The 12,641-nt window shown below is 43.3% G+C and overlaps 1 protein-coding gene across 4 annotated transcripts; it reads right to left on the reverse strand.

Moving 5' to 3' along the window:
* Positions 1-208: 208 nt before the first annotated feature.
* On the reverse strand, positions 209-11,476 carry nup155 (nucleoporin 155). Of its 4 annotated transcripts, none has more exons than XM_019278349.2 (34): positions 11,363-11,476; positions 10,897-11,063; positions 9,917-10,054; positions 9,705-9,801; positions 9,525-9,595; positions 9,343-9,435; positions 8,466-8,729; positions 8,303-8,376; positions 8,082-8,173; positions 7,877-7,974; positions 7,617-7,784; positions 7,431-7,531; positions 7,147-7,317; positions 6,941-7,051; positions 6,687-6,781; positions 6,516-6,601; positions 6,117-6,258; positions 5,925-5,991; positions 5,709-5,824; positions 5,384-5,487; positions 5,079-5,212; positions 4,779-4,970; positions 4,369-4,507; positions 4,135-4,270; positions 3,882-4,035; positions 3,683-3,787; positions 3,433-3,587; positions 3,204-3,333; positions 3,004-3,117; positions 2,783-2,903; positions 2,588-2,698; positions 2,087-2,223; positions 1,863-1,969; positions 1,010-1,148 (listed from the first exon to the last, which is right to left on the reverse strand). In XM_019278349.2, exons 2-34 carry the CDS (start codon positions 11,036-11,038, stop codon positions 1,010-1,012), a joined length of 4,104 nt encoding a protein of 1,367 aa, XP_019133894.1. In that variant the 5' UTR covers positions 11,039-11,063; positions 11,363-11,476. The 4 variants fall into 4 exon arrangements, with proteins under 4 accessions (XP_010736522.1, XP_019133894.1, XP_010736538.1 ...); XM_010738236.3 differs by having other exon boundaries at positions 11,340-11,461; XM_010738228.3 differs by having other exon boundaries at positions 11,238-11,461.
* Positions 11,477-12,641: the final 1,165 nt, after the last annotated feature.

Genomic DNA, 12,641 nt, shown 5'->3' on the forward strand with positions numbered 1-12,641 from the left:
CAGTGACGACATTAAGTCATAATGGGACTGCTGCTGCAGTGTCACAGCTTCAAACCACAGCAATTTAATCCGTTCTGCTGGTAATAACTTGGAAAATTTAAAACAAAGCAGTGCCTTCAAACACAAACTTTGTTGGTTCACAGGTGACTTGTTTCTGTAGTGCTTTTATAAAACACCCTCGAACACAAAAATCAATGACAAGGTTTTATTTCTTTATAAAAACGTTTTATTTTTGTTTTACCCTCAGCAAAAGGTTTTCAGTGTAGCATTGTGAAATGCAGTGTTAAAAAAATTTGTTCTACATTCCAAACAATCACAAAAGCACTCATACAACGGCACGGTTAAATTTATCAGCCAAGTAGGCAAAATGCTCACTGTAAACAATACGTAAGAAAAGAAAAATTGGTATTTGTGTGTGTGTGTGTGTGTAGGGCCTTTGGCAGAAGAGGTGACATTATGGCCAAGTTATGTACATAATTACAACATTCAACACTGAACTGTTCGTTTGCAAAGCTCAAAATGATTCCCCTGTGATATAAAGGCTTAAGTCAGGTGTATATACTGAGTGGATTCATAAGAAAGTATCCCAAATCAATAGTCAATAAGTGCATTTTCAATATATGAAAACGGACCTGCAAAATTCTGAATTCAGTGATTTCATGTTTGTATAAACTAACTCAAATATCTTCTTTTTTTTAAGATATAACAGCTATTTGCACACAAGGCAAACAGTCACGCTTTCCAAAGTTGTATTACGGCACCATGTTTAGACTTTTAACAAACTGTATTAAATAAGTTATAAAACTTGTCACCGTCTTCTCATCTTTATCAGACTTGACTGCCACTACTATCCCTCAGCGACAAACACTCGCCAAGTTGCAACATATCAGACTAAAGAGGTGCGCCGATCGTGTAATCACACTTTTAAATCAGCCGTTTAATTAAGGCCAGCAGTGAAGGATCCAGAGGTCACCTGTCCTTTGTCCTGTGAAGAACGTTATTAGTAATGTCAGTGGAGTTTCTCCAGCTTCGCCTGCAGCGATTTGAAGTTGCCGATAGTTTGCTGAAGGGCCGAGTTTGGGCTCAAAGACTGCAGCTCCACAAGGTATCCGCAGATGTTGTCGAGACACACGTTGGTGAATCTGCGTCTGAAATGGAGGGAAAAACTGTTTACTATGGGTTTATTGCTGGTTCTGAGACTTTTAGTAACACAACAGACACCTTAATGAGGCTAGTTTGCTGCTTCAGCAGTCTGAGTCTTTTTACTGCAAAATTCTCCTCTTTGCATTTCCCCAAACAGTGTTTACTCGCTGAGCTGGTGGAGGGAGAATAACACAGACTTGGGAAGATCTCCACTCGACTTGGCTCAGACTGCTGCTCATATTCAGTCATGTATTTTTTGTGAACGTCTTCACAGCCAATATGTACAGAGGAACAATTACAAAGACTGATGTTAAATCTACATATGGACCTGTGAATATTTATTTTAAGACAGACTTGAACCTATCCTATAAATATTTGCAGTTTACTCATCTCTCGACTGCGAATTTGATTTGCTTGAATGTATCTGTTGGTACCACAGTGATTGACATGTTGTGTTGCCTAGAAACAGCAAAAATCTTTTTTTCATTTCATCGTTTCAATCATGCTTTTAAGCATTCTTGCTCCCATGCACACAGTGGAAGCTTTAATCCAATTTACCGTTACACTTTATCAAGAGCAGCTTACAATAAAGAGAGCTCGTTGGGAGAAGTTCTTGTCTTGCTAATGTACACTTTGGTAGGATCATCAGTTATCACAGAGCCCACACTACAGCACCCACTAGAGGCCAGCAGGTGAACAGCAACTGGAATAATGATTACCTGTCATAGGTTGGTACTCTGCTGGGATCGTCCACGTATCCTGACAGCAGCACGTGGATACACTCCACCAAGTGGAGAGGCTTCTTCAGCCGCTGCCAACATGGATCCTACGGGCAAGAGGCAACAGGCAGGGTTGTGGATTAATTAAAAGATCGTGTAATCCTAAATCTGCAAAAGCAACTGGTGCTAATGATCATGTACATTAATCGATTATTGATCTGTACCCGAGTTTTGAAGAGTTGGTCATAGACCTCGAGAAGACGCGGCAACTGTACTCCAATCTCCTGCATGGTGGAGGTGACGAAGCCCACGTCCCAGTTCAGTCTGCAAACCTCCTGCTCTAGAAACTTTACCAGGAACTCTACAGTCACACGACACATTGGCACTTGTTAAGCACTGCGTATTCATCAATTTGTTAATTACTGGGGTAAAATTTGTTTTGCGTCTGACATGTGTATGCGTGCGATAAACGAGGATGTATAGAAAATGAATCGTTATCTCCGCAGAGAAGGCAAGTTTAAACAGGCTGGTTGTAATCAGAGCGTAATTAAGCAATCACCTGGAGCACCAGCATGACCCTGCAGACTCGTACCGCAGAGACATGCTGATGATTCAAAGGGGAAGACTAATTATATATGACTGTTAACAAAATAGTAAACAGCAAGCTGGAAAATTCTAACAACAGGAGAAGATTAACATAATCGCAGGCGAGTACAGACGCTTACCGAGAGGGAAGTATCTGGGCGTTCCAGCGTAAATCTTTCCCAGTGACACCAGCTTCAAACTAAGAGACCTCATCCTGTCTACTGGACTCATGGCCACAGTGTCTCCCAGTTCTAAACAAGACAGAACAATCATCAACACTTGACACTTCAGAAAAAAAAAAGTTATGTTTTGCGAGGTTGTGACATTTCACTTGCCTTTCTCCATGATCTCCTGCCACAGTGAGTGCACCAAGATGGGGTCAGAGTGTCCGGCGCAGTGGATGATAGCCAGCTTGCACTCTGACAACTTGAAATGGTCGGCAAACTCCCCGTAAAGCTACGCGAGAGAACGTCAGTTTATGTTCATTTCACACTCTCTGTGAAGGAAATTCTTTACAACCTCCAACTTTTCCATCTCATTGTTCTGCTTGTGTTACCTTGGTGATGTCCATGAGCTCCGAGTCCAACTGAGAGATGACATTTTTCACTGAGGGATGATGGGAGTACTGTCTGATCAGGGTCTCCTGAATCTGCACTTGGATGCGCACCAGCTAGAAGAACGAAACACAGAAACTGTGGTCACAATGGGTAATTCACACCTAGATTTCTTCGACTTTGATCACCGCCGCATACGTACCTCCATCTTTTCTTCCAGCTCGTGAAGAAACTCTCCATCAGACGCCTGAGCCGAGATGCAGGAGGAGCTCTTAGCAGACAGGATAGCTCGGGCGATATACTCCAAACGCTGCTTCAATGAGATCTCAGTGCTGTATGATCAGAGGACGACAACAACAGTATTGGAACTTGTTCATATTTTTTTTTTCTCCTGTAGATATGATAAATAATTTCTATTATAGTGTCCAAACCTGTGCATGTCAGCGAGACGGGCCAGTACATGAGCTGCCTTGCCAAAGTTGCGGTTCTTCTCGTAGTAGCGCCACAACAGGTCCATATTGTGCACCTTGCTCTGGTCCTGCTTGATCATGTGCATCAGATGATCCTCCAGGTACGGAGAATTCACCTGGACAACAGAGGACAAATAAAAGGGAAATCTGTCAGATATACAAACAAAGTTTCATGTAGAAAGAGAAAACCACACGTCAACACACACGCTACCTCGAGCAGCTTGTCAGTCAGATCAGCCTGAATCAGCCAGTTGTACAGAGCGATGTGAAACAGCTCGTCCTGAGACCTCTGGGCCAGACCGAGTACCTGCTCAAACTACAAGGGGAACAACATATGTTCATTATTAATGCAGATCGTGTACGTTGCTGTGGCGATAAATAAGCATCAACTGTCCCCCCTTCTTACTCACATGAGCCGTAGCTTCTTCATTACTAAGCATGTTAGGGTCGGAGGTCATGACAGGAGGCCCGGGCTGCTTGGGGACGCTAGGAGACTGTGGGGCGGCTTTGCTCTGGTTCACCAGCTCCTGCATGGTGTCTGTGATGCACTTGTAACACGAAAGTCTGGAGCAGGGAGAGGAGGGGTGAAGAATGTTGGTGACAATCGGCTAATGTAGCCATCAGTGACGCGGAGTTGTGTGCCATTTTCTTTTCGTGCTTTACCTCTCCTGGAAAGCCTGCTGTCCCACTCTGTCGTCCTCAGGCTCTCCGTTCTTGTAGAAGTGGGGCCCCAGTCTCTGTGGATCCTTTTTGTCTGCTGCTGTGAGGCACAACTCAAGGACTCCCTCGTAGAAACGCACTGAGACAGTGAGTTGAACAGCGTTAGTGTCAAAAAAATAAATAAAACACATCAAGTGCACAAATAAAGAAAAAAGACAAGACATCTTGTGTTCTTACCTTGCCTGTACTGCGAGCAGACCAGCGGTAAGTCGGTGTGTTGGCTGATCTGCTGATAGAGCCGTAGAGACTCCCTCAGTGTTCTCTCTTTGTCTAATTTATTCTGAATCTGCTTAGAGCTCTGCAGCAACTCATTAGCCTAAGTGGGAGACAAAGGCAACAAATTCAAGTATTAAGACACGTGAATCAATGTGGGTAAATCGATACCTTTTTAATGACCCTGGTTCCCTCACATTTATCCTGAAGATAGCAAGAAACAGGAAAGCACCAAGATGCCAATAAATAAATATTGCAGATCCCTGAGGTTGTAATAATGACTGAAACATTTAACTACATCTAGTGCCTTTAAGGTTAATTTAGTTCAAGATATTTAAAAAAAATTTGAACACCATGCATGTGTGTGTTTGTACCTTGGAGCAAACGTTGTCATCACTGCTGTACAGCAGGGGGCAGATGTCTCGCAGGTGATTGCTGATGGAATCCACAGAGGCATTATCTTTGATGTAGACGTTAATGAGTGCCGTGATGAGCGCTCCGGACAGCTCCTTGCCCCGCATCACTACGTCCTTAAAACTTGCTCCTTTCATCTGCTCTTGAAACTCCTACAAACGGCAGAAAACAAAAAGTGCCAATGAGCATAATACTGCAGCGATTACATGTGGGCATCTGCAGCTGTCCTACAGGAGAAGCGTTTGTGCACACGCATGTACCTTTGGCAGCTCAGACATAATGAGGCTGAACTGATGATCAGAGAGAAGCTTCCAGAGAGCCAGAGTCTGATAGGAGCGATGCACTAACTGCTGGATGCCCTGCAGGGACACTTTCTCATAGACCTGAGCCTTGGCTGGATATAGACAGAAACACAGAGAGTTACATTAGAAATGAGTGTGAAACAAACAGTTAATCGCTTTTTCTACATTTACTATACTCATGTTGAATATGATTCATAAGATCATAGATTTTTGTGATATTGATTCTCATAACAATAGCTAGGAAATCTGCACTCATAACTCACTGTGATATTTCCTCTGGAGCTCCTGCTGCACCTGCTGAGAGCTGGCACCATCAGGACGCATAAATCCCAGCAGCCTTTGCTGCAGGTTGGCAGGAGAGCTGAAACTGACAGCGAGCAGAACAGATGTTATTCAGGAGGGATGGAAAACACAATTTAGTTAGTTTTTTCAGATCCGGATCCTGTTTTTGCAAGTTTGACTAAAAAAAAAAAGTAACATGAAATAAGAAAATATGTTAATTTTCATAGTTTAATTTGTGGCCAGCGATGTTCTGAACCTTTAAGGCATGAACACTAATTAGTTCAAGCCAGCAAAGAAGCAGCCTACCTTGCTGCGCCTAGAGACGATGGACTGAACTGAGAGTTCTTATCAAGAAATTCCCGCAAACCGCAGAGCTCCAGAAGAACAGACTCCAGATCGAACAAACCAACGCTGCTTTCCAACTGTGGGGACGACAGGAAATAGTCAGTGTTGCTAGTGTCATTCTAAAATCTTAATCACTATTAAACAGTTCTGTAAATAAATTCCTGGTGTATTACTTACAATACTGACAGTCTGGTTGCCGTTGTTAATAGTTTTCTCAACAGCGAGGCTGCCATCCCAAATATTTCTGTTGACGCGAGGTGAGCAGAGGAGAGAAAGAAACATCGTTTAGTACAGACAGCATCATCACACATCCAACTAGACCTTGTTCAAAATGTGTCCATGTGACAAATGAAAACAGGATTTACTTACCCAAGAATGCGAGCAAAGTAGATACAGATGCCGTTGTGTTTCCCTGAGAAGATCACCTCTGGGCCAGCTGACATGGGCGTGATGGGGGCAGATCCAGAGTGCATCGGGGCGTAAGGTGTGGCAAAGGCTGGGGGCACAATGCCTGAGGGAGGGGAACAAGAATTACAAAGTTTACACATGTACTTTAGGATATTGTTAAGTTTTAATTATTTTTATATTAATCTGGTTTGTATACCATGTTTACATGATTAGTCAAATACTTGCAGACATGGTAATGTAATGTGTATGTGTGTGTGTGTGAGGCTTTAGGCAATGTCACTGGAGTTTATGCTCCCACGTTACAGCTACAAAACGTGCTACGTCCACAGGTAAGGGTAAAAGGATATACGTATTGTTCACCTGGTGCTGGAGAGCTCATCACAGGTCCAACATTACTGGGAGATGTCATGGCTGCAGGGAATCTCATCTGTGCTTCTCCTCCATATCTGATCACAACAACAGAGGAATTGATTTCAGTTCATGTACAGTGTGAGTAAGTGGAAATCTGCACATGTGTACAGACAGTGTTACCTGAAGAAGGCTCTCGTGGCCCATTGTGAAACCTCTCTGTCGCAAGCAGCGCTGGAACAAGCCAGGATCAGTGCTGTGGCACAGGCCTGCTCCTCCTGTACAGAGCAGATTAACAACTCAGATATATACCGTGTGAAATATGCCTGCACACTGGTCTAAGGCTGCATGCTTTAATCCTGTGTAGGTGTCCTGTGTGTCATGCACAGGCGAGTACAGAGTATAAAATATTAGATAACGAGCATCGTGCTTCGTACCCTGTGCAACTTGAAGAAGCGCTCCACCTCTTCGCTTTCTCCTCCAGCGCAGCTCACCAGCAGGTGACGGAGCTGGTCTACTGGCCGCAGTTTTTGGAAGATATGACTCCCCTACAGGACAGCGAGGAGTCTACACTTAGTATGCAAATTTACAACAATGTTCTGTCGCGCTATGTCAAGATGGCGCACTGTACGGCAGTTTTAACCTTTGCAGAGAGAAGGACAAACTTCTGTGGAGGGATATTGTGCTGTTGGACCACGACCGGTGAATCAGTGATGGGTATCTGATCCTTGTTAAGAGGACTGAAAATCTTGGATGGCCTCTCCTCGTTAAGGGCACACAGAGCCCAAGAGTGTCCGTCTACATTAGACATCATCTGCAACAGCACACAGAAGACAGAGGAGCATATTATATATTAGTATATACAAGCTGCACGAGCAACAAATGGAAATAAAAAATGGTAAATCATTCTATGTCTCTTGTTCCAACCTGAGTCTCCATCAAGGGTTTCTTGAAGGGGAAGGAGTCGTGGTTGATGCACCACAGAATGTCGCTGTCCTCTGTCTCAGAAGCAGCCATTAGCAGAACACCTGCAACATTTAAACAAAGACAAAAGTTTATTACAGGCAGGTCAGTGAGCTGAATATATCACTAAGAGGCGGGGAAAAGTTATACCTTTGCTGTGTAGTGCTTTGTGCACCTTTGCAGGTTTCTGCAGGGTAGAAGATGCAGAAAAACCTGGTGGCAGCCGGACATGAACCAAAGCCAGCAGGCTCGGCCGAACTGCCACGTGCTTCTGGTGCGGAGGTACAAACGGTGTAGTGCTGAAGTAGAGACGCACGCCTAATGAAGACAAGCACGCGCAAGTATAAACGTTTCATATTACACGCTCTCTATTTTTGCTCATCTTTACTGCATGCCCTGTAATTCTTTACCTGCATGAGTGACAGCGAGCAGATGACAGTCTGAGGACTCAGATCTGTCAATCACAGAGATCTGGACAATAGGTTTGAAGACGGAGCGATCGATTGTCCTGCAAAGGAAACGAGAGTTTCACAGAGAAGAAAAAAAAAAAACATCTTTACTTCCGTATGAGGAGAATTTAAGGGACATGAGCGAAACGTGTGAGAGGTTACATACCTTGCTATGTTTCCAGCAGCCGCGACGATGGAGCTCTGTGACATTGTCGCCACACGACTCATTCCCTGCCCATCGGCACCGAGGTCATACACCTAAAAATGTAATATAGAAATGTTATATATAGATATTCCAGCACACTGACACAGATTTTTTTTAGTTTTCAGTCTGATTAGAAAAGGCCATACATGTAAAAAAAAAGTGACCTGTAATTCACATCATACCTGCAGGACACCTTTCTCTGAGCGGGTGAATAGTGTGTTGCGGGAATTGTCGATAGCAATCTGCACAATGGGGTCTGTGGAGCACAAGGGCAGAGAAAGGTTAAAATGAAGTTTAAATAGATCATGGACATCTCTCCATGTGGAAAGGTGTCCCTCTCCTTACCGTCTTCGGAGAAGGAGAACTGGAGCACCGAGGGGATGAGGAAGGACAGAGAGCTTTTGGAGTGGTTGATTTTTCTGCAACGCTGACTCAGCCACCCCGCCTCAGCCTGGTAAGCTATCTCATAGAGGCAGCCGTCCTTCCCTGCCATAAAGATGCGTCCCAGGTCTGTGGAGGTGATGGATAGGATGTAGGTGTTGTCTGTGGGGATTGAGAAGAGGGGGTCTGGAAGCAGCTGCATCCCGCCTGACATGCTGTCATTCAACCCTAGAGCAAAGCGAGAGAGACACAAAGATGACCCAGATAAACCAGTATAAGAGGGTATTAATAGCACTGTTGCAAACACATTGTATGACTACGAGATAGAACATCTCAGTTATTTTCATATCTCACCCTGATTTATCCATGTACTGACTCTGAACAGTGTGCATGTCTTACAATGCATGAACATACACTCCTCTCACTCACACAGGCACACTTCATATGTATGAACAAAACATGTAAACAAATTTCATTTACATGTTTTGTTCATTCAAAGTAAACTCTCTTTCTGTGCCAGCTGCTTGCCCCTTTAATGTGAAAGTTTCATTTTGATTCTAATGTTTTAGTATGATAAGAAAATCACAAGATTTCGTGAAATAATTTCAATGTATGTGTTTTTTTGCAATTAAGAATATCACGACAGCGTTAACCGTGATAATTTGGTCACTATAATCGAGATATCAAATTTTCCATATCATTACTTCCCTACAGCAGACAGATACGATTATGTTATTACAAGATTCTCCAGACGACTCAGGGTCAGGAGAACGTTCCTCTCCGGCATATACATAATCACATGCTGCAGTGTGTCTGTGATAAGAGTTGTAGACGGACTCACCAGCCTGGCTTTTGGGGAAACTCAGTCCGAGGATCACTACGTCCACAGAAGTGGCCAATACTAAGAGGTAGTGAATGTGTGGCTGTAAAATCCCTAAGAAGAAAATACATAACTTAAATATTAGTAAAAAAAAAAACAATAATAAAAACAAATCAATTCTTAGTTTAAGTGTTCACACGTACCTTGTTTTGGTTTCACAAGGCCAACTGCCAGAATAGTTTCAATTAGGCCATCAAAATAGGCCACATCCCCTCTGCAAAGAATGCAGCAGTCCACGTTTATCATCAATAAAGTTCACAATGAAAAATGAGTACTAATAATGAATGTCATCACTCAGTCGCATAAAAGCCAAACGTGCTCACCCATCTTCGTAATTCCACATGAAGATGTCATTGTCGATAGTGAGCCACGCTCGACAGATCTCAGGAAACACTCCCATCATGCAGTTACACTGCATATCTGTAAAACGGTTAAGGCGAAACTCAGAAGCAATCAAACTTAACACGTTTCGCTATACGTCTTATCGAAACCTCTGGGTTTGATTTAATATTTTCCTGAATGAACAAAAGGATACGGCTGAACTGCTCCACCAGCTCGGGCGGCAGAGGGACGCGACGGACCGCGCTGAGCTCTGGGAGATTTGGCACGCTGAGTAAACCCGGTCCCTGGAGAGGGTAGTCCATGTCCGACACTCCAGAGAGGGATGGCATATCTATTGACACAATCAAAAACACAAGTGTGATTAGGCACCAGATTCTGTATCCCGATCATCATACATCTCTCATGCTGGCACCAAGATGCTCCACAGAGAGACACAAGAAGTCTTTGTTACCTGTGAGCATCAGCCTCTACAACTCCTCCCTCAAAATATCAGACACTCCAAGTCAAGTCCAGTAGGTATCGAACTGGCTCGTGCGATACATAAGTGAAATCTTCCACACATGCATACTGCACTTTAAACAATCAGTGTATTCTCTGTACAGTCTCCCAAAGACTAAATTATTTATAAGGTTTTAGATTTACATATTGCATAGTTCACTTGGTTCTTATTTAACTGTTATTTATACATGTGTATATAGTGTTAAAATAGGATATCGTATAGGTGTATAGTGTTAAAGTTTTGTTTTCTTGCCATCTCACTTACCGTGTGGGAGCTGCTGTAACAAAAACAATTTCCCTGCAGGGATTAATAAAGTATTTCTGATTCTGGGACATAAAGCTTGTTTACCGTCTTCATTCTGCAGTTTTATCATAATCTTTTCTGCATGCTATGATGAACATTTGCTCCATGTTTCACCTGCAGGTGTAAACAATAGAGCTGACAGGGAAAATGCATCAAACTTATCTTGATATATTTATATTTTTTCATGCATTACAATGAAATGATACAACATACAAGCCTCAAACCTTTCCTGAGTTGTCTGACTGCCTTTAAAATCAAAGTTTTGGTGACAATTCATGTAACATGTAACACTTTATCCTGCCCTGTGTAGTTAGGCAGTGTAAACAGAAACACCTGAGTTTCTGTGAGCTCCATCCCTGCACATGACTCACTGTGAGAGGGCACGCTGAGCAGCTCGGACAGGTCCGGGAAGCAGCGGTCATCCTGCAGGTGTCTGTCGATCAGCCGGCCGGAGTTCTCCAGCGCTTCGGCGAGCGCAGCGGCCGGGCTGCTGGGTCCGGCGCCGGACGGCATGGCTGGTGTACCACCGCTAACTTATCTACAGACCGGAGAGTGTGAGCAGAGTTAGGCGGCCTCACAACAACTAAACGTGTCTGTGATAGACAGGCTAGCTAACGCCGGTTAGTTAACCGACTGCTTCGTTGTTTAGCATGCGAGCTAAATGCTAGATAAGTGCGAAACAAAGTGTTTTAAAGTCAACTCGTCGCTTTACCGGACTGAAAAGATTCCGCGTGGTGCCGAGTTATTTGGTTATGAAGTTCTGTTGACTAGTCCACAGCAGCAGAATTCAAACAAACACATCCAACACACTCACACAACAACTAGCAGCCCGCCAACCTCATGCGCGGCGGTGAGAGCTTTCTTCCGGTCAGTCCATCTTCTTCTTCGTCTCGGCGAGGTGACGCGTTATGCTGCCACCTGTCGGCCAGTGCAACATGCAGGGGCGCCCGCCAGGAATTTTGAACAAACTACCAGCAGGACTGAAACAGCCCCAACTCTGAGCGCTTTTAAATCCAGGTTAAAAACTTTTCTATTTTCACGTGCTTATGGCTGAGCTCTTTTAAAGAACTTTTAAAGAATTTTTAATCATAATCCACTGATTTGTTTATTGTTTTAAATTGTTTTCAAATTTGCTATTTTAATGATTTTAAATGACATTCGGATGTTTTTATTTAAATTTTCTTCTCTTTTTATTTTTTTTATTTCTATTGCTATTGCTTGTCTTAATGTCAAATGTTTTTCCTTGCCTCTGTAAAGCACTATGAATTGCCTTGTGTACGAATTGTGCTATACAAATAAACTTGCCTTGCCTTGCCTTGCCATGACAAAAAAAATGTAATTGGGCCCCCCTTCCTTCCCTTCTTCCTTTCGTAATTTTTTTCCTTCCTTCCCTCCTTCCTTTTGTCGTTTTTTCCTTACTTCCCTCCTTACTTCCTTCCCTCCCTCATGGTTTTTTTCCTTACTTCCTTCCCTCCTTCCTTCCGTCGTTTTTTCCTTACTTCCTTCCTTTCGTCGTTTTTTCCTTACTTCCTTTCTTACTTCCTTCCCTCCTTCCATTTGTCATTTTTTCCATCCTTCCTTCCTGCCCTCTTTCCTTTCATCATTTTTTCCCTACCTTCCTTCCTTTCGTCGTTTTTTCCTTACTTCCCTTCTTCCTTTAGTTGTTTTTTTCCTTCCTTTCATCGTTTTTTCTTTACTTCCTTCCCTCCTTCCAAGAATGCTTAGCACAGATGGTAAATGGACTGTACTTATATAGCATCCTTATGGTCTTCCAACCAGTCAAGGCTCATTACACTACACTACACTACACTACACTGTCCCACACACATGGCTAACCATTCATATTCTTACGCATTCACCCAGATTCGGAAGTTCAGTATCTTGCTCAGGGACACTTTGACATGCAGACTGGGGGTAACCAGGGGCTGAACCACCGATCATCTGATTAGTAGACACTTCTTGAGCCACAGCCACCACATGACCACATGTGGTTTTTATTCAGGTCTAGCATGTTTCACCAAAATGCAGAAAATCTTAAGTTAACTTGAAATTGTGCACGGGACATCAACCTCTACTGTGGAGCATGGTTCAACAGATTTCATAAAGTTACCTGCCA

Source organism: Larimichthys crocea, chromosome IX (genome assembly GCF_000972845.2).
Source record: "Larimichthys crocea isolate SSNF chromosome IX, L_crocea_2.0, whole genome shotgun sequence".
Taxonomy (NCBI): Eukaryota; Metazoa; Chordata; class Actinopteri; family Sciaenidae; genus Larimichthys; species Larimichthys crocea.